The sequence below is a fragment of the Suricata suricatta genome, chromosome 4 (assembly GCF_006229205.1).
Source record: "Suricata suricatta isolate VVHF042 chromosome 4, meerkat_22Aug2017_6uvM2_HiC, whole genome shotgun sequence".
NCBI classification, from domain to species: Eukaryota; Metazoa; Chordata; class Mammalia; order Carnivora; family Herpestidae; genus Suricata; species Suricata suricatta.
The window spans coordinates 114,618,239-114,640,559 of record NC_043703.1 but is presented as its reverse complement, the minus strand read 5'-3'; the positions used below and the strand labels follow the sequence as shown (position 1 = coordinate 114,640,559).

At 35.3% G+C, this 22,321-nt stretch overlaps 1 protein-coding gene, 1 non-coding gene and 1 pseudogene across 7 annotated transcripts in view; 1 reads left to right on the top strand and 2 right to left on the bottom strand.

The window, feature by feature from the left end:
- ZNF638 (zinc finger protein 638) overlaps positions 1–22,321 on the bottom strand; it is a 65,529-nt gene that overhangs the window by 42,910 nt on the left and 298 nt on the right. For 4 of the 6 annotated variants that reach the window (XM_029937569.1, XM_029937571.1, XM_029937574.1 and 1 more), the window contains exons 2-8: positions 20,920–22,251; positions 15,900–15,961; positions 10,680–10,718; positions 9,428–9,720; positions 8,112–8,389; positions 5,920–6,066; positions 4,898–5,020 (exon numbers count right to left, since the gene is read on the bottom strand). In XM_029937569.1, the coding sequence (XP_029793429.1) occupies positions 4,898–5,020; positions 5,920–6,066; positions 8,112–8,389; positions 9,428–9,720; positions 10,680–10,718; positions 15,900–15,961; positions 20,920–22,233 (2,256 nt within the window). In that variant the 5' untranslated portion in view covers positions 22,234–22,251. Of the gene's footprint in view, positions 1–4,897; positions 5,021–5,919; positions 6,067–8,111; positions 8,390–9,427; positions 9,721–10,679; positions 10,719–15,899; positions 15,962–20,919; positions 22,257–22,321 lie in introns of all 6 variants that reach the window. The other 2 variants (XM_029937570.1, XM_029937572.1) reach the window with 2 other exon arrangements.
- On the top strand, positions 2,632–3,146 carry LOC115289940 (annotated as a pseudogene).
- On the bottom strand, positions 18,757–18,862 carry LOC115290913. The gene has a single exon (XR_003908294.1). It is a non-coding gene; the product is annotated as a U6 spliceosomal RNA (small nuclear RNA).

Sequence of the window (22,321 nt, the reverse complement as noted above, 5' to 3'; positions counted from 1 at the left end):
AGATTTTTAAGAAAAAGTTTTTCAATTAAAATGAAATTAAGTTCTCAACTGAATTCTGACTATATCTTTGGTTTTATCTTCTTGTTACTCATTAGAATTTTCGATAATACTCAAATGACTGATTCAGCATTGCTTTTCATTTCCATGCAATCTTCTTGGATCTCAGTTGACTACTTGCTCTAGGTTTTTGATGTCATGCCCCCATGAATCTTGCCAAAAAATACTAAATTAAAAAATCTTGCTTTTGTTTTTGTTTTTGCAGAGGTGAGCTGTAGCACTATTTCACAGTTGCAATGGAAAATCTGATACCTATTTTCTAGATCAAGTGCTCTTGCTTCTTTAAAGAAAATTTGGGAGTATGGACCACTGTTCATTGCTCTGAGGGGGAAATGCTTACTTTCATCAGATTCTTAGTAGTAGTGATGGAGAAAGTAGATCAAAAAATGGTTAAGAATCTGTATGAAAGATTCTAATGGCTTATAGTTAAAGGTAACTAAGTTTGTTAGAGTTGTGGAGACTCATCTTAATCCTTCAGGTTCAAATACTGGTATGTGGGAAATTTTCACCTTTTCTGTATCATTTATTGATTCAAAGTAGCAAAAGAGAGAGAATATTCTTTGAATCACAGCCAGAGTCAAAGGCAGTCCTAATATGAAATAACAAATGTGAGCAGAAAACTTTTGTCTTGGTTTAACCTATTTATGCAAAAATTAAGATCTGGACCAAGAAAGCAATAGCACTGCCCTTCTTTTTCCTAGTTTGGGCTCCCAGCCTGTTTTGGGCTTGCTCTGGCAAGAAAGTTTGATGTTCTCCCCTGTAGTAAAAGGCCAAGAAGGTCATCTAAACACTTCCGATCTGAAAAAGCCATAGCTGGAGCTTTGTATGGGGTTTTCCAGTCAATCCCTAGGAATGCTGCTAGATTAGGAAACAGGAGTCATGAGTTAGCTTTGTAAGGCTCCTTCAATTCAGCACCACCCAAACTATATTTAGTTGAAGAATAGCAGTATTTTTGACATGCAGAAGGCATATTTTCTAGTTTCTAGTGCTTACAGCTTCCCCTATTCACTGCTATGAAAATCAGAATGGTAAATATGGTTGGGCTCTCCTTGGACTTCTGTTCTTACCTTACCAAGGTTTTCAAAAAGCTATCCAAGAGAATTGTTTTAATCTTACTGTAATATTCTAATAACCTAGGTGTATACTTATTCGCCCATTTTCCCAGGTTAAATTTTTCAGTACTAAAGAAGACTGATCTCTCCAGTTCTCACAATTTGATGATCAGTCAGGTCTCACTTGAGTAACCACCATTTCTCCTTCTTATTCTCAAATTCACTAATCTACCCAAAACCATTACTATTATTACAATAGCCTGACTGGCCAAATAAGTATTCTAAATGGACCTCAATAATTTTTTTCTCTTCTCCCCTTTATTCAATCTGCTAAGCTTTCTTTCATTCCCTTCTTCACTCATTTGCCTAGTTCATTACACAGATCACTCCCAAATGAATCTAATCCATTTTGTGTCACACCTAGAATAACGTTTAGCTGTCTTCAGAATAAAGTTTTATATTCTTAAATTATGCATGCAATTCTTGCTTCTCCCTAATCACCTCTGCAACTAGAGGAGGTTATGCGTGTCACTGTTCTGGTAAATCAAATATAGATTAAAGTTGTTCAGGAGCTTATTCTTTAAAAAAAAAAAAAAAATCAAAGCCCATTTTACTTTTGATTTTTATTCCTTTCTTTCTGCTTGGAAGATAAAAATGATGCCAGAAGGTATGGCAACCATCTTGCAACTGAGGATGAAAAGTACATGTTAAAGGTGGTAAATGAGAAAAACAAAAAGGTTGGGTTCCTAATGGTATCATGGAGCTCCTGTACCAACCATGTACCACCTACCTTCAAATTTTCTGTTATGAGATAAATAAACCTCTCATTTATTTCATAAACCACTGGTGAAATTTTCTGCTAGTGGAAAATATAAAATTCTAAGTGATAAAATTGGCAATAACTAGGGTCACCATAAAATTAATTATTTAAGACAGGACAATGGAAATAAAGAGATGGTGTATAGCAGATCAATGGGTTACTTAGTAACTAATCAGAAAATATGAACAAAATTAAAAAGTACAGATTCTTTATCAACAATTTAAGTAATATTTATGATATATACATATCATATATAAATATAACAAATAAACTTCACCCCCCAAAATGTACATGATGAAAATGTTACAAAAGAAATTATGAAAAGAAACTAAATGAAGTCTAAACAAAGACAAGCCATCTTTCTGAACAGAAATAGTATTATAAAAATTTCAATATATAATACAGTATCAGTTAAATTCCCAATAAAACTTAAACTGATTCTAAAACAATATGCAGGAGTAAATGTTCAAGATTAACTGAAAAAAATTTAAATAAGGAACAAAGAAAAAGGATTCTACCAGAAAGACAGGTAATTAAAATTATGACTGTCATAATAACTGAAATCATGTATTATTGGAACAGAAATTAACAGACTGATCTAACAATAGTCTGAAACAGATCTACAAAAGTAGGGTAATTTATACACATTAAGATAGTTTTTGCTTCCTTTCAGCCAGAACTGCCATCTTCCAGTAATTCGCCAAAATGACCAACAAAAAGGGAAAGAGGAGAGGTACTTGCTACATGTTCTCTAGGCCTTTTAGGAAACATGGAGTCATTCCTTTGGCAACATACATGCGAATCTACAAGAAAGTGATATTGTGGACATCAAGGCAATGGGCACTGTTCAGAAAGGGATGCCGCCACAGTGTTACTGCGGCAAGACTGGGAGAGTGTACAACGTCACCCGGCATGCTGTGGGCATTGTCGTGAACAATCAAGTCAAGGGAAAGATTCTTGCTAAGAGAATGTCCGTATTGAGCATATTAAGCACTTAAAGAGCCGAGATGACTTCCTGAAGCGTGTGAAGGAAAATAATCAGAAGAATAAGGAAGCCAAGGAGAAGGGTGCTTGGGTCCAAATGAAGTGCCAGCCTGCCCCATCCACGGAAGCACACTTTGTGAGAACCAATGGAAAAGAGCCTGAGCTGCTGGAGCCCATTCCCTATGAACTCATAGCATGATAAATGTAAAAAGAAATAAAAGACCTCAAGACTGGGTAAAAAAAAAAAAAAAAAAGATAGTTTTTGAAATCAGTGAAAAACCATTTAGGTACAAATGGTGTTGGGCTAATTGGCTCTCCATTTTGGAAATAATATTGATCCCAATAACAAATTATCCCATAATTTATATATTAAAATAATAATGGAACTATATCTTTTTGGCACTGGTATAGAGAAGGTCTTCTAATACAAGACAAAATAAAAAAAGCAAAAGCCATTAAGAGGGGAAAAAAATCAATGTGAGTACACTGAAACTAAAAACTTTATACATCGATATACAAATAAACAACACAGAAAACAATTATATATAATACAAAATTATTATCTAAAATAACACCTCCAAATAAAATTTTTAAGTTTACTTGTTTATTTTGAGAGAGAGAGAAAGAGAAGGTGTGGGGGGTGGGAGTGGGGAGAGGCAGAGAGAGACGGAGAGAGAAAGGAACCTAAGAAGGTTCCTCGCTGTCAGTGCAGAGCCCAACACAGGACTTGAACTCACAAACCATGAGATCATAACCTGAGCTGAAATTAAGAGTCAGACGTTTAAGCACTGAGCCACCAAGGTGCCCCTAAAAGTTTTTAAAAAAGTCTTTAAAAAAAAAACAAAACACCTAATAGAAAGATGGGAAAAGACATACACATCTCATTAAAATAGTAACTAACAGCTAATAATTATAATAGCTATAATTAATCTACATATACTAACATGGTTAGATCTTCAAATCAAATTACTGACTGAAAAGTGCTACAAAGCCCCTATAAAATAGGCATTCTTCAGTAAATATAATTACACAAACAAAGCAAAACTTACTGAATATTTCTGAGTACTTTTATAGACATTATCAATGGTTAAACTAAAGCATAAAAAATGTCTAAATAAGGGCGCCTGCATGGCTCATTTGGTTAAGCATCCGGCTTCAGCTCAGGTCATGATCTCAGGGTTCGTGGGTTTGAGCCCCGCATCAGGCTCTGTGCTGACAGCTAGCTCAGAGCCTGGAGCCTGTGTCTTTGGATTCTGCGTCTCCCTCTCTCTCTGACCCTCCCCTGCTCACATGGTCTCTCTCTCTCAAAAATAAATAAAAAACATGGAAAAAATGTCTAGAAAGACTAAACTCATCAACCAAAGACTATTTACACTCTATAATTCTGTTTATTTAAAGTTCAAAACAGGCAAAACTCCACTATGGTATTAGAAATCGAGTCAGGGATTACTTTTGGGAAGAAAGGATGTTAGACTTCAGAAGACATATGCAAGGGGCTTCCAGTGTGTTACAGTTTGTGACCTATGTAGAGGGTCACAGATGTTTGCCAATTTTGTTAAGTATTTTCTCCTATCTCTTGCTTGCCACTTAATACTGTTTATAGTGCTATTTATATAAAGTTGTTGATTTCAATGTATTTGAATCTATATATACAATCTGTTAAGTACATGTTTATGTTTTATGCATTTTCTGTGTGTATTGTACTGTATTTTATTTTTACTTGAGAGTGAGAGTGAGAGAGAGAAACCACACATAAGCAGGGGAGGAAGAGGCAGAGAGACAGAGACAGAGAATCCCATGCAGGCTCCAGGCTCAATGCATAGCCGGATGCGGGGCCTGATCTCACAATCCTGGGCTCATGAACTGATTTGAACTCAATGGTTGGATGCTTAACCGAGCCACCCAGGCACCCTTGTACATATCATACTTAAAAAGTGAAAGTAATCAACAACAATGATACATGTATGATCTAAATCGAGTTTACCTGTGATTTTTTCTTTCCTGGAACACATATTTTCACGTTTTTCCCTTTTATCAAAAGAGGTGTTGTTTCAATATACTTCATGACTGCAGTAACTGCCTCTCTAAATTCCATTTCCAAGTAAGCCTAAGTAAAATGTATTACATTGTTAGTCAAAAATCTAACTCAAATTCTCTGCATGACTTAGTACTTTTTGTGGAACATAAAACTATGAAATTACCTCATGTCCTGGTTGCTTTTGCCTCTTTTTGTTTTGTTCAAGTGTCATCTGATCTCTATGGTGTTTTTGCCCATGAAATGGACATCTAACCTTACAGAATTCCTATACTATTACCAAGATAAGAAGAGGGGAACAGGGGTCCATGGCAGGCTTGTGGAACAATGAGACATAGGAAGGCAGGGCTGAGAAGGCAAGATCACGTCTAGCTGCTTTAAGTCTGTCATTTTTAAGGCTTCTTGCAACAATGAACACTACCAACTATGTGCCCCTGTTTTGTCTGGCGATTTTAAGTTCTGCTTAGTCTGGTGTTGTTCATAATTTTAAGAACTTTAGTGTGAGATATAGGAATATAACCCAATGTATAAAGTATGGCACCAAAGACTTTTTTTTATATAAAGTATGGTACACCAAAGACATTTTTTGCTATAATCTTACCAGTGTGCTAAAGTAATGGAAAGCAAACTATAACCTGCCACCTGTTTTCACAAATAGTTTTTTTGAACAGAGCCATGCCCATTCATTTGTATACCATTTACGTCTGCTTTTGTACTACAATGGCAGTGTTGAATGGCTGCTATCCTATAGCAAAGCCTAAAATATTTACTATCAGGCCCTTTCCAAAAAAGTTTATCAATCCCTATTCTAAAGGATATAAAACAGTATGTTGGGACCTTGTTCACTGGAATCTAATCATTTACATTAACTCTCAATTAATAATTACATATGTAGTAAAAGCTGCTAAAAGAGTCAACATCAGTCTTTATAAAGTAATAACTTTGTATGCATTTTGAGAATAGAGACTTACTTCTTTTCTATAAGGAACAATGAGGACATCATTAATTTTTCCAAATGGTTGAAATAATTTCCTAATCTCTTCTTCAGTACAGCCATCCTCTGGTAATTCAGATATAAGAAGAACTGAACCATAATGTGAAGACTGGTCTTTCCGAAGCTATTTTTGAACGAAAGAAAATAAACTGAAGTAAGCTGTGAAGTACAAAATAATTCCCAATATAATTTCTTCTACCATTAACCTTAGTCCTATTAAATTTCCAAATATTTTAGCACAAATAAAAAAATTTTTAGGGGTGCCTGGGTGGCTCAGTCGGTTGAACGTCCAACTTCAGCTCAGGTCAAGATCTTGCAGTTCATGAGTTCGAGTCCCACATAGGGCTCTGTGCTGACAGCTCAGAACCTGGAGCCTGCTGCAGATTCTGTGTCTCACCACCACCACCCCTGCCCCCCCGTCTCAGAAATAAACATTAAAAAAAAATTTTAATGCTAAAGTAGTAAAAAATGTTTTATATTTTACCACTCAACCCTAACAGTGGTCAGAGTTTATACATACACAATCACAGATGTTCTTTTCTGTTTAGAAGCATTTTATAACAAATAAGACCTATGGAATGATCTATAAGTACTGAAGAATAGTTTCCTATATGAATCTGCAAGGCCCACCACTTATGAAGCTGAATCTATAGCTTTGTTCACTCTGTCTTAATAATTCAAATGGTATCAGGATGCCTGGGTAGCTCAGTCAGTCAAGCACCCAACTTTGGCTCAGGCCATGTTCTCACAGTCCATGAATTCAAGTCCCTCACTGGGCTCTCTGCTGCTAACACACAGCTCACTTCAGATCCTCTGTTCCCCTCTCTCTCTCTGCCCCACCTCTCGCACTCTCTCTCAAAAATAAATTTCTCTCAAAAAAAAATTGTAATAATAAATGAAATGATATCTAGGGGTGCCTGCGTGGCTCAGTCAGTTAAGCATCTAACTTCAGCTCAGGTTATGATCTCACAGTTCATGGGTTCAAGACCTGTGTCGGGCTCTGTGCTAATAGCTCAGAGCCTGGAGCCTGCTTCGGACTCTCTGTCTCCCTCTCTCTCGGCCTCTCCCTAGCTCGCACTCTGTCCATCTCCCCAAAATAAATTTTAAAACTTTAAAAGAAATGATACCTAAGTAAGTGTAACATTTAAAAAGATGCAGATAGAATATGTATCAAATATGTATACCTTGCAATATCAAATTTGTCACCTATGTAAAAAAATTTCTCCCCCTCTCTCTGCCCCTCCCCTGCTCGTGCTCTTTCTCTCTCAAAAAAACAAACAAACAAACAAACAAACAAAAAAAAAACATAAAAAAAAGGACTTTAAAAAAAAAAAACTTCGAAAAAGTTCCACTGCCACCATCTAAAAGTCTTGGGAAACAATGAGAACAACTTTATACATTAATTTAGCCTATTTCCTACACTAAAAATTTCTTCCCAACTCTCTTCAAAATTGCATAATTATAGGTAGATTATTTTAAGTGTATCCTTCTAAATATAAGTTCTTTGAAGGCAAGAAATTAGAATTGCTGAAAATATTGAGACAAGTTAAGAGTAATATGCACGTAAATACCTGAAGATTTGTTAATATAACAACACACTAAACATTTGATAATTTGGACTAAAATTAGCAATTATCCTAATGTTTTAGGGATGCTTCATATACTATTTACTATAATAGTAATATAATTAACATATGTAATAAAATAATACTCAGGATTATACCTAACAGATTATAGTCAAAATACACCAATAAATCAGTACCAGAAAATAAGCTATTCTACACTTGACAAGAGTATTTGACTTCTGACCTGTACTACAGACTTTTACAGCTTATAAAAATCTCATTTATGTTGCTGGTGATTATATGCACCTTCCCTACCAGAGAGCAAAACTCGTCACAACAACCTTTTTGTGTGGCTAGCCAAAAACACCAAACCATCAAAAATGTTCTCACTTTTGTTACATCAAATGCCAAAATCCAGGATTTGTAAGCTACAAGATTTTGAATTATTAGGCTTTTACTAAATTCATAAGAGCAACCAATAAAATATTCCACATCAACATAATTTAACAAGTCACAATTTCAAGCTTTAAAAATATGAAAATAAAAAATTCAAGCAACTTTTTTTGTATAAAACAACTGCACTAACAATTCAAGAACTACTGACCTTACGCTGGAGAGGAACAGCTTTATCAGACACTTGTTTACATTCTGTTAATGTGTCATCTTCAATATTCTTGGCTTTGTAACGAGTCGAATGTCCACCTAAATTTGAATCACTCTTTATAAAGTTTGCAGATTTTACTGATGGCTTTGATCCACTGCCAGTTTTAGGCTTTTGTGCTGGTGAGTGTCCTTTATCAACTGCTTCAAGATGCTTCTGTTTACTGAATTCTGACCCATGCCCAGATCGTTGTACTACATCTTCTAATGCTTTTTTCCTATCTAGTAAAAAGGACATAAATGAAACTTCAACTAGAAAGAACTTAAGGTGGAAACCATCTCATCACATTAGTAAAGAAAAAGGAAGAATTAATATGCCCCAGTATTTATCACACAGAGCCACTGTCAGACGAAATAGGAAGTAGATACACACAAAAAAATTCTTAGTATTCTTCATTCATGAGTTTGAGTGGTCCTCAAACTTTTGATTTCAGAATCCCCCTTCACTCTTAAAAAATGAGGACTCCAAAGAGTTTGTGTTAAATTTATCAGTATTTACCATGTAAGAAATTGAAATCAAAATTTTAAAATATTTACTAATTCATTTAATAATAATAATCTCCTGTATTAGCATAAATAACATTTTTATGAAAAACTTTAATTCTCAAACAAAAAATTAGGTAAGAGTTCCACTACTATGTATTTTCTGAAAGACATTCCTGCTGCCCTTATAACCTGAATTCTCATATCTGCTTCTGCATCCAATCTGATAGATACATTATTTTGGTTGAAATGTATAAAGAAAATCCAGCTTCATAAACATGTAACTGGAAAAGGGAAGGCCTTGGAGACCACGAAAAAGGTCTTAGGGAAACATATAGAAAATATTTCTAGAAAGGTCACAAAACCAGTATTAAGACACAGGTTGAAAATACGAAAAATACCGAGAAAATTTTTTTAATTAATTGATGGCCAAACTAAGATGTTTGCCTAGCCATGGTTTTTAAATTTGATTCTGGGTAGACAGATACACTCTCCCATGTTTCTTCTAATAGTTAATAAAAGAATATCAGACTAGGCTGGAATGTGGGCTAATTTCACATAGAAATTCTAAACACAGAAATGAAATATTCTATTTTATTAGAAGGGCTAAGGCAACTAGCTCAAAATGTAAACTCTTGTTAAATCTTGACAGTAGCATATACGTCACCATTTCAAACATATTAAAAATCCAGAAATAAAACATTCAAACAAACAAAAAAAACCCCTGAAAAATTTAGTTGAAATAATTCGATTTATTATTCACAACCATAAGTGTACCTGATGATCTCACTGATCTCCGTGAAGTCCTTTCAGGGCTAACTGATCGATAGCATTTTGGACTACCTCTAAATGGATTTCTCATTCGATATGGTGAACGGGATCTGGATCTGTATCTAGAAATGAAACGATGGCAAATTCGTGGACTTCGACTTCTTGGTCTGTATATATAGCGTATCGGGCTTCGAGATCGATGGAATCTGTGACTTGAGCTTGATCTCCTAGAATGTCTAGGACTAGGGGAATGAGAACGCCTTCTTGGAGTTTCATTTTCTTTTCTATTGCCTTCATTTCTACAAAGAATGGGTTGGGGGAGGGATCAAAAAATTCAGCAATTTAATGTAAATTTAGGTTAAATAACAAAAGTCACTTTTAAAATTTTTATTTATTTATTTATTTTGAGAGAGAATGCACAAGTGGGGGATAGGACAGCAGAGAGGGAGAGAGAGAATCCCAAGCAGGCTCCGCGCTATTAGCCTAGAGCCCAGTGCAGGGCTCCAACCCACAATGAGATCATGACCTGAACCAAATCCAAGAGTCGGATACTTAACCAACTGAGCCATCCAGGCATCCCCAGAAGTCCCTTCTTAACAACAGATTATTAACAATACCAAACTCTGAAATCATGTATTTATTTAAAACAAAAACCTATTTGTTATGATGAAATTCAGCCTTGTAGATAAGAAACAAATGTTTATTCCTAATTGCTTAGATCCCTGTTTTGCTAATATACAGAAGAAAATATCCTCCATCAAAAATTGGGTTTTTCCTATACCACTATACAGCCAATTATGTATTGAAAGTATTGTTATATGAAGAATTTAAGAAATGATTTACATAAACAAGTGCTTTTCAACCATTTTTCCTGAGAGATTATACCACCTACAAATATTTCTTTGACTGCTATACTTATATATACACACATTAAATAGGTACCTCCTAGGAAATACAAAGCTTGATGAAACCATTTCCAGCCTTCAAGGTATTTATAAGACCCCCAAAACATAAAACAATAACAAAAGCATAAAAGTATTTTCAGAAAAGACTAAAGAAAATAGAAGTTCACACAGGCGAGCTATCATACTTGAACTGGGATAATTAAAGATTCGTAGAGACTGTTGGATTTGTCTGATGTTTCAAAGTAAAAACAATCAAAACAGGAACTCAATTAAAAATACCTTTTAAAAAAAACCTGTTTACTTTTAAAAGAAAAATCAAGTCTCAACAACACCACTATTCAAAAAAGAATTACCTTCTTGATGGGAGGATCTCAGGATTCCAATCAGGATACCTATTTTGAGAATAAACAGTATTAATGAACAGTTGAAATGAGACTATAAGTTTCAATTAATCTTTCCCTGCAATGTATCAGGATTATTCAAAACCTTAGTTTACATAGTAACTTATTAGTAGATTAATATATGAAAATTTTCTTGGAAGTAAAGTATTTTGAGTGTCTAAAGAAGTAAAGTATTACTCTAGTAGGCATTTCAAGGAAAAGAAACACACTCTGAATTTTAAAGACTTCAAAGTTTACTTAAGTAAATTAGGGAATAGACAAATTAAGTGTGTTAAGAGGTATAGAATAGGTACATGACAAAAGCTTAGGTAGAGGTTAAAAGACAAAGACAGTTCATGCACTTTGCAGAACTTCAGAGGACACGATTCTATAGAATACAACATGTATGATGTCCTTTAGACTGTACCTAGTGGTTTTCAAAAAGATACATCTGGTGGGAACAACAGGGAGAATCTGCAGAAAAGGCTGTTTTTCAGGTAGCCCTTTAAGGTCTATCAATAGGCATGGATCAAGCTAGAGTTCATGAAGTGGTGATATAAAAAAGAATTTAGAGGCAAAATAAGCATTCTATTCCAGGACCTGGTCTGGCTGCAGCAAGGAAATGATGAAAAGCAATTATGAGGGGGAAAACCTGGAACCGTAGCTCAGAATTACAAACGGTGAAGGTCCTAAAGGTAAGGAGGTTGCACATAAGTAAAAGACAATGGGGGAACCAATAAACATTTCTGAAATGAAAGAGAACACATGAACTTTTCAGAACTAGAAATAAAGATCTGGAATTATGGGGAAGGATGAAGACTAAGATAATGAAAAATCAGGCACACAAAGTCACAGGTGTAGTACAAAGACTGTCAGGCACGCAAAAGTCACAGGTATAGTAGAGAGACTGTGTGAGACTAACAAAGAATAGAGTTTATAGGGAAAAAAGAGGCTGAGGACACCAACACTCAAGAGTAATGCAAAGACAAGCCAATAAAAGAGATTAAAAAAATCAAAGGGAAAAAAATAGTAGAAGGAACAGTAACATCATAGAAGCCTAAGAAAAAGACATCTTCATCCGCAACTTTTCTAGAAATCTGAACTCTAAAGGTTAATTGGAAATTTTGAAAAAAATTTTTAAATTGGAAATTAAATCATTAAGCCAATTAATATTCAAAATCACAATTTCAGTAACCAAGAGAAAAGCCAGGTAAGGAAATGGAGGCAGCCGACTCTTACAGCAAGTCACCTGGCAGGGAAATAAAATCAGGTCAAAACCACAGTAAGGTTAAATGGTTTTTATTTGTTACTGTTTGTCTCAGAAACTGTTAGCAGGTTAACTCAACAGCAATTCTCAATTTCCTTTTTGCTTGCCTGCCTCTACTACAAAGGTTAAAAAAGCTAAATATTTGCTTTACTAGTCTCCTTAGAACATAGCCAGTGATAGGTTCAAACCAATGAGACATAGGTGCAAAACCACTGGTATAATTCTTCCCTCTTCTTGCTCCCTTCTTCCTGCTTGGAGAAACATCATGCCTAAAACATCTTGTAACATAAGGTGCCAAACTATGAAGACAAAAAGTTAACTTTCATGCAACATATCCATCATTCAGCATCAACAATGGTCGAAACATGAATAACTGTTTCATTTACACTTACCAAACTTTCCTTACTTTGTTACCATCTAAGAAGATAAATTTCTAGTGTAGGATATAACATTTACCAGTAAGACTTCTGGGGCACCTGAGTGGCTCTCAGTTGGTTAAGTGTCTGACTCTTGGTTTAGGCTCAGGTCATGAACTCACGGTTCATAGGTTCAAGCTCCTGCTTGGGATCCTCTCTGTCTCTCCCCTGCCTGCGCGTGTACTCTTTCAATCTCTCAAAAGAAATAAACTTTAAAAATAAACAAATCAGTCAATAAAAGCAAGACCTCTGGGGGTACCTGGCTGGCTCAGCTAGTAGAGCATGTGACTCTTGATCTCAAGGTTATGAGTTTGAGCCTGATGTTGGGTATGATTACTTAATAATCAAATCTTTTTTTTTTTTTTTTTAAAGGCAAGACCTCGGGAAACAAACAATGCTACATCTAAGTATATGTACTGACATTTACTGGCCATGCATCTGAAAGCCAGTTACTTAATGTAAGTAAGCTTTAGCTTTCTCACATGTACAATGCTAGAAATATAGCTGCTTGTCAACACAGATTATTAATTCCTTGAGCTCTACAGTTTATGGATTCACAAGAGCTTGAGGGCCACTGTTCAAGAGTCAGTAATAATGTTCTGGATTCTCAGTCAGCTGACTGCTAAAATACATGTTTTTGTCTCTGCTGCCAGGGCAGAAACATAACGCATATATACTATTCCACAGGTAGAGTTTGGATGGTCTATATATTGCCTAACTAGTTTAAAATGTGTTTCAGAAGCATGATACTCCTCACAAAGGCAGTACAGCGTAATGGCTAAGAACAAGAACCTACGAGACATTACCTATGTCCCAATGTGATCAGTGTACACATCACCAATAGTTTTTGTGACAGAAAATTCAATCTGAATTTAATGATAAGGGAACAAATAGAAAATACAAAATGTGCTTTTGGAACATTCTACAAGACAACTTTCCTGGATGTTTCAAAAGAAGTCAACATTGTGAAAGTATCCTTCTCAAAAAAAATAAGTAAGTGAATGAAAGAAATGAAATGAAATGAAAAGAAAGAAAACAAAATGAAACAGGCAGAGTGGGCTGTAGAGACTAGCTTAAGAGACTATAATGCATGAATCTTGACTGAATCCCAGATTGGGAGTTGGTTGGGATAGGCAGGGATTCAATGTGGTTTTAACAGATAACCATTGTAGAAAATTTTCCTTATTATTAGGAGACAGATGTTGAATTGAGGAGTGAAGTTATCATAATGTTTGTCATTTATTCACAAATAGTTCAAAAAAGTTTATATAAAAATAAATGTGGCAAATGACAATAATTGGTAAATAAAGATGGTAAATAAAGAATGTTTACTATCCTTTCAACTTTTGCAGCTTAGAAACTTTTCAGAATAATATGTTGAGTGGAAAGTGGGGGGAGGAAAGATCCATGGCTAGACAGACTAGTTGTGCCAATTGCTTGCTGTGAAATAGCAGGAAAATGAACTCTTTGTGCCTTAGTTTCCTTAATGGTAAAATAACAATCATTATATATACATTTCAAAAGATTACCATGAAGATTAAATTGTGTAAAGGACTTAGAATTAGGCCCAGCATACAATAATAAGAATATAAATATTATTCTTCATTATTTTTAATAATAAAATTCTGACGCAATGTATCTTTTCTCAGGTTAACCAACTACTCTTCCGGTATATTCCAGACAGATCTAACAAAGACAAAGAGAAGAAAGAGATAATAAGCCTTAAGAAAAGGAGTAAGAACCTAAATATACATCAGCAGAGGAATGTCTAAATATATTATGGCACAGAAACAAAAGGAACACAATGTAGCTTAAAAAAAAAGAATGGAGTAGCATATATTTTGCCATGGAACGATCCCAAGCACCTAATCAAATCTATTTTTTAGTCATTATTTTTTTGTAGTGTAGAGAAAGTCAAGAAGGAATTATTCAAGAGCACATAACCTGAAAAGGTAAAAATGTAGGCTGGAGTAATTAAATGGCAGGCACAGAAAGCACTTTAAAATCAGGTCGTCGGTGGGAGAAACAATAACCATTACAAACCAGAAGGCTTTAACAGGCATCTATGCCATTTGCTCTAGTTAATTAATGGCAGTATATGTAGCTAGAATCCCCGTATTAGCCTTAATGCCTACCCATAACAAGTAACTCATTCCCACTTAAATCCCTCACCTTCATAAAAATTAGATATCCTACTGGGTTTCTGAGAAAATTTTGTGGTTTATGAGAAATTTTCCATTTATAGTGCTAGCTGAGCCTATCTAATTCAGATAAAATTTCTTCATATGATAACTAATGTTTGTTTGCACCGCATCTATAAAGGGAAGCAACTCCTATCTCTATTCATACAGTCTATATGATTCCAGTAGAGCTTACTAACGCACTCAATGGCAGAAGCAAGGATATGATACCAACACAGGTAGACAACCCAATTCTTACAAACCATTATACCCGATTTCAAGATGGACAACAAATTCAAAGTGGACTGAATGAGTCAAATCAAGGTTTTATACAGAAGTTAAAAGGAAAGTGGGTTTTTTTTTTTGAGGGTTTTTGTGTGTGTTTCTATTTTAGTTTTAACTCCTGGAATTACTAACCATACAGTTCCCTTAAGTCCGAAACTATAGAGGTCATTTTGCTTTGTAGAGGAAGTGTACCTGGGATTTCACAAGGCCAAAGCAGAAGAGAACAGCCAAGAAACAAAAACATTTCTGACTGCTTCGATTTTGTTTCAGCATCCAAATTCAGCTGTTCCTGAAACTAGAATCACTTCTTAAGCTTCCAAATTATATACACAAATACATTTCCTTACTTTAAAAACTACTTTGAGGGGCGCCTCGGTAGCTCAGTCGGTGAAGCGTCCAACTCTTGATTGTGGCTCAGGTCATGATCTCATGGTTTGTGAGGTTTGTGAGATTGAGCCCCACATCGCTCAATCTCTAGTTGGGATTCTCTCCGCCACCCCCCCTGCCCCTCCCCAACATGCGCATGCTCTCTCTCAAAATAAATAAACTTAAAAATAAAAGACTTTGCGTTAAGTTTATCATTTGACCAGAAGATTCTTGAATAATCTCAAAAAACTTTGATGATGTTTTCATAAAGAACAAAACCAAATCCCAAACCAGCTGCACAAGAATCATTTCACCCAAAAACGTTACTCTCATGTTTAGTATGTCAGTTTTAGTGACCAGTAACTTGACACACAACTATATTAGCATGTTTAAGGACGGTAGGAGAAATACTATTTAATTTTGTTACTCCAGGGTTATAAGAGGTTCCTGTTAAAGTCTACCTACTGGGATTAAATTAGGAGGGAGTCAGAAGAAATCATATTTAACTCCCTCCTTTTGTGAAAAGATTAAATATACTTTATAAAATATTTCAAATAGGCAATAGCTTTCAAAAAATATTTTTCTCTGAAGTATGACACTAGTGGTATTAAACAATCATACCTGAACATGAACTATTTTGTAAATTTGCTACCTATAAAGAAGAAAAACTTGTTCTTACTGTTGACGTAGTTGGCGGCAGCTCTCAATATGGGTAGATGTATTTTGATGCTGAATCCAATCCTATTGTAAAAGGAGAAAAGTGCTGAAATTAGAATATTCCTCACAATACTAATGAAATTAGGCTTTTAAAATGACACAGGATACTTCCGTTTTTTCCAAATATTAACAAATCTAATTATAAATAACATTTGACTACTCATTAGCATTTCACAAAAATAAAAGGCCTCCAAACAGGAACTTAATACCAGATCTCAGTGTTGCCATTTTGAAACATTTTAGTGTAGAAAACATTTAAAGAATCATATCCATGGATACTCATTTTGATATCATATGCTTAAACTTGGAAAAAATAAAAGCATTAATTAGAAATAATTCACCTCAAATATAAAAATTCTCCAGAGAACACCAAAACCTCTATAGTAAAACAGTATCTGAAATGGCATCTTCAAAACATAGTGTGCACGACTTATATTTCTAAATTCAAGCTAACAACATCAACAACAAAATATCCTACCTCTTAGGCCAGTACCATTCCAAACAAGGTACCCACTATATTGACAAAGGATAAGATTAGTAAAAATATAAAAAAACTGCTACTGATTAAATCTAATTTATTTTCTGGATTTAAGGGAAAATAACACTATTTCAAAGACACAATATCCCTTACATATAGAGCTTTACAATGAACAAAATTCTTTCTTAATACATTACTTCATTTACAAATCTGCCCTAAAATTACATTCTCTACCCATAAATAGCTTCTGGAAGATACACCTAATTTAAAAAAAAAAAAAAGACAATACAGTTCTTAAAGACACACTCCCCCAAGTGAAACAGTAAAAAGCAACATTATTACTCAATGATTGTTTCTCCAGCATTTGGATAGGCAAAAAACTTACTGAACAGTTCTATATTTTAAAATGTTCCTTAATGAAAATGTTATTCGTGTCCATTTCAAAAACATTTTAGTATGCCACTGCTACAAACTAGAAGTTTCCACAGTTAAAACCACAGTTGATACCAATTTTGGAATCTGCCTTGTCAAAAACCATCTGAACCCAAGTGCAGGCTATCTGCAATACTTGGCAACAGGTTATGAAAAACCCTAAACTACTTCATTAAGCCATGGAACTCATTGTGGACTGCAAAAAAGAGAAGTCTGCATATCCTGCTCAATGCTACAGAAACTAGAAGAGTCTCTAGTACTCCTAAACCCATGTCTTTGACATTAACTGCACCTTGTTTACATCAAACAGACACACCGGCAAGTAGTGGGTTGGGCATGATTTATTTAGACCATGAAGAAGTGTTTTATTTGAATAAGTTGCCATCATTTAACAATCCAGAGATTTTATCCCCCAAATCCCGACTTCCAGCTTTTCTTCAAAAAATATTAGACATGTATTCTGTATAGCACCTATCAGCTAAAGCAGGTAGCTGCCCTATTTAAGGCACACTCCCCAGTTTTACATATATATTCAAATATGTGTACACACACACACACACACACACTCTCTCTCTCTCTCTCTCTCTCTCTCTCTCTCTCCTGTTTAACAGGCTCACTTCACTCACTGACATTACCTATTTTAAGCTCGGTAAATATACCTGTGCCACCCAAATTTCCAAACTCTCTAGTAATAGTATCCAGATTAGATTAAGGGTCCCAAAGCAGTACTGCTTCTCCAGATAAAAAGTGGTATCACCTACTAAGCAGGAAATACCACAAGGACTATAGACTTGAGTGTGCCCAGAATCAAACTGTGAATATATATAGACTTGAGTGGGCCCAGACTCAAAACTATGAAAATATCTACCCATGTAAGAGCTCACTCTATCCTCCAACTACCTCAAAAATCTTTTATGTCAATTAGTATTTTCTCAGATTGAATTATTTCAGTCTGAAAGACAGCTTCTAAACCAAGGACAGCCCAGAAGACATAACTTCTAAACCAAGGACACCTCCTCCTTTAACATCTGAAGACTAATTTAGAAAAATACATTTCATTTTCTACAGTTGCCTTTTTCAGGCTATAGATTTAAAGATTCACCATGGGGAACTATTTGTCAAATATTACTTAGCAAGAAAAAATTTGCAATTGGTAATTTACTTTTATTGGCTACATTATTTACAAGGTCGTATGTATATACAATCATAAGGCAGGAAGATATATCACACAGAAACATATTCACAAATTCCATCATTTGGTCATCCAGTAGTGAAGAATTCATTAGTTAGATCCATTGTGCTGTTCTGTTAAAAAGGTGTGTGCTTTGTGATTTGTTTTAAATGGTAATCTCTGTGAACTCTAATGCATCACTAAATGTTTTCTTTTCCTAAGTTTTACTTTTATCATATTAACCCAGACTTTCACCACACGTGAGGAACTAGGGAAGCCTCATATTCAGTGCCCTACCTTATGTCTTCTCACTCCTATTTACCCTACACACATCTGCCAGATTTATCTCTCTAAAATACACTTTGAACATGTTGCTTCTCATATCAAATCTTAAATAGCTTCCTAATGCCTCTCATCACCTCAAGTCTAAACACTAAGTAAATTTTTGAAGGCTCTTGGTACTTCCTGTTGTTGACATCTGAAATGCCATCCCTCTTCCTCTAGGTATATTTGAAGCCTACTCATCATTTAGGACCCACACATTTAATCTACTCCATGAAATCTTCCCTCCCTGATCCTTCTAGTCCAAACAGACTCAATGCAGTTAGTCACTGTCACTCAATCTCATCCAACTAGACTATAGAAGCTTTTGATGTCAGAAAGTACACTTATACTTTTTCTTCTTTTGCTTTCTCTTTATAGTTATATGAGATGAGAGATGGTAACTACGCTTACTAAAAAAATACGGAACATACCATGAATTCACATGTCATCTTTGCACAGGAGCAATGCTAGTCTTCTCTGTATCATTCCAATTTTAGTATATGTTGTTACCAAAGTGAGCATTATTTATACTTCTTTTTAATTATATGCTGCTAAATACACAACAGGTATTGATAAATATTTAACACTGGCCTGAATGGATATAAACCTAAAGTCCAGATAGAAATATTAAATCTTTCTCCCCTACTGCTTATCCAACAAATGAAATACAATCATTGAACCATTTGTTGACCTCTAATTTTTTAAATTCCTTAGATAATGTAATTTTTCTCTTCAATGAGACTGTTTAAACTGCTTAAGACCAACATCTTCATTTTATATGGTTCTCATTTCTGCCCAGCATCTAATACAGTCATGTACAAAACTGATAATCAGTATACATACTGATTAACTGAATAAACATATACCTTTTCCACTCTACAAAATAAAAATTAAAACTTTACGGGGCACCTGGGTGCCTCAGTTGGTTGAGCGTCAGACTTTGGCTCAAGTCATGATCTCATGGTTCATGAGCTCAAGCCCCGTTTTAGGCTCTGTGCTGACAGTTCAGAGTCTGAAGCCAGTTTCAGATTCTGGGTCTCCCTCTTTCTCAGTCCCTTGCCCACTCACACTTTCTACCTCAAAAAGAAATAAACATTAAAACAAAAGTTTAAAATTAAGTTCTTTATTTTAAAGATATCTTTCTTGGATTCAGCATGACTAATTAAAAGTTCAAATGGAACACAGTCTATTTATTACTCAATTCAGAATTTAGGACTACTTAAAAACTGTAACTAAGATCTATGAATTATTCTCAGATTTTTCAAGACTTGGCTATCTTCCTTGATAGGGAAGGCTACTATTATTTATTTAGAACTCAGCAAATCTGGGTAAAATGCAGAAGAATGCTGTTTCCTTTGCTGGAGTTAACAAAATCATCAGCTGAAATCTGGTAAGTGGGTAATACAAAGACAATAAAAGGGCAGCACTAGAAGGAGGTGGGAAAAGACAACACCCATTGGATTTTAAGCCTATTCAAAGTATATAACCAATGATATGGTCTTGAATCCAAGCTTATTCCCATGGGAAATATATTCCTTCCTGACCATTTGTAATATAAGTCTATAAATCACATTAGTAAAGAGAAGAAATAGTGGTTTCCAAACATGTATCAGTAAATAAAACATACTGGGAAATTCCTACACAAACCCAACAATTACAGTTGACCCTTGAACAAACACAGGTTTAAAGAGCACGGGTCCACATGGATTTTTACAGTACAAACAGATGTATTTTCTCTTATGATTTTCTTAACATTTATTCTCTAGCAGTATTACTTTATTGTAAGAATACAGTATATAGTACATTTAACACACAAAATGTATTAACCAACTATGTTGTCAGTGAGGTCTCTAGTCAACAATAGGCTATAGTTTTTAGGGAGTCAAAAGTTATGCCTGGACTTTTAACTGCACAGGAGCTGGCATCCCCAAACCCCAAGTTGTTCAAGAGTCAACTGTACACTATTCTCTAGCTTACAGCTGGTCCCCCAATAAATACTGGGGTTTTTTTCCCTAAATAATTACTCTTGAATCAATTTTGCTATGGATTAAGTCATTTTAGAAAGCTTCTTCTCATTAAACACTAGAAATCCTAGTCTACCTAGAGTCAGGAAATATTTAAACCAACATTAATTGTCTTTTAGCCCAAGAAGGAAGATACATGCAAGGCTACAATATACTATCTCTTAAAAGTATGCAGTTCAAATTTTTTATTCCATTTAAAAAATATTTTTATAGTAACAGATTCTATTTAGACAAAGTTCACTCATGTGACATTATAAGTACACAGTTTATGTTATATAAATTTTATGTTGAATGGACATTCTAGGAGAACTAATCCAAAGTTCAAAGTAAATGGACAAACTATGTGGTATGCCCAGTCAGAGGAATACAGAAAGTCTAACACTCAATCCAGTACCTAGGCCAGGGCTACTTAGATTACAACTAAGCGGTGATGCTGCAATCAATTATTTCTGCCATTTCATCAATGTCTAATTAACACCAGCACAAATATGAAAATTTAGAGGAAATGTGGGCGCTGAGTATCATTATACAGTGATCTTTAAGAAACACTCACCTTCAAATGACTACATTCTACGTTACACAGAGAACACAAATGTGGAAATATTCTTGGAGACGCTGCATAATAATCATTCATCATAGAGGGAGTTGGAAGTCTCTTCATCTTCTGGGCATCAGCATGTGAAAACTTTGGTAACCATGATGCTTTCACAATCCCAAAAGGAGACTGAATGGGAATGTCAGCCTCTGAATGGTAATTCTTTTTACTTCCTCCTGATCCATGTACATTAGATGAATTAATCACAGGTTCATGTGGGATCCGCTCTTGCTGGCTTACAGCTGAAATTAATTCTGATGAAAAAGGTTGCTGGTTCATTGATGGAGGAATGAGAGACTGATTCATTGTCTGGTTAACTGTTTGGCTAATGGATTGACCGACAGATTTTACAGGTTCAAGGACTGACTGTCCTCCTGAAATGTGTAAGCCTGACATCTTAGTTCCACTCTCAACTGGGAAAAAGGACTGATTATTAGAGGACTCACTGGGGAAGTCCATCTGTCGAAACACATCTTCAACAGGAAACATAGAATTACATATCACATTTGGAGTGGGAACAGATGCAGAAATGCTCTGCTGTGACCGAAATTCATTTTTCATCTCATCTGTCGGAATTTCAGGATCATAAATACGCACTTCAAGTGGATCTTCTGTGTAGCCGTATTTACTTGCATGCCCATAATCAATCACATTACTTGAAACTGCCTCATTACCAAGCATTTCTTTACTTCTGCTCTGAGAAGGTAAATTAGGTAATCGGCGCCCCATTTTACGCATTCTTATATCCCTCAAGATTAATGGCATATTTTCAGGAGTTAGCTGTTCATCAGGATAACGACTGAGTTCTTCTAAGTCTTCATTAGACAATCCAAAACTTGCTAAGATACTTGAGGCACTCTCTTTTGTATAGCGGCTCTGTACTTGAGGACTCTGCTCTGTAACCTGTGTTATAGAACTCGGTTTCACTCCCACTGATGCAGATATATGAGGTTCATCATCCCACCGGCTACCATGAGGCTTCCCCTTCTTTTGTTGTGCTTCGTGAAAATCCAATTTTTCTTTGGTCAATCTTGGATCAGTTCGATGTTGAGTTACCTGAACATTCATTCTCTGTGGTCCCATGTTCTGATAAGATTCATGGCCAGCAAATCTGTGTGGAATTCCACGAGCTCTCCCTGCTGGGTAAAATCTTGGAAGACCCATGGATCCAGGCCTCATAAATGGTCCTGGAGGCCTCATCCCAGAAGGGTTAGGTGCTCGTGGCCTCTGAAGTGGAAAGTTTCCTCGAGGATTAAACCTGGGTCTCGACATGGCTATTTTCAAGAAAGCCTGATTTAATAAAGTATAAGGTGGTGTTGAACTATGTGAGGCAACGGCATTCAGCTGCTGAAGCGCCAAC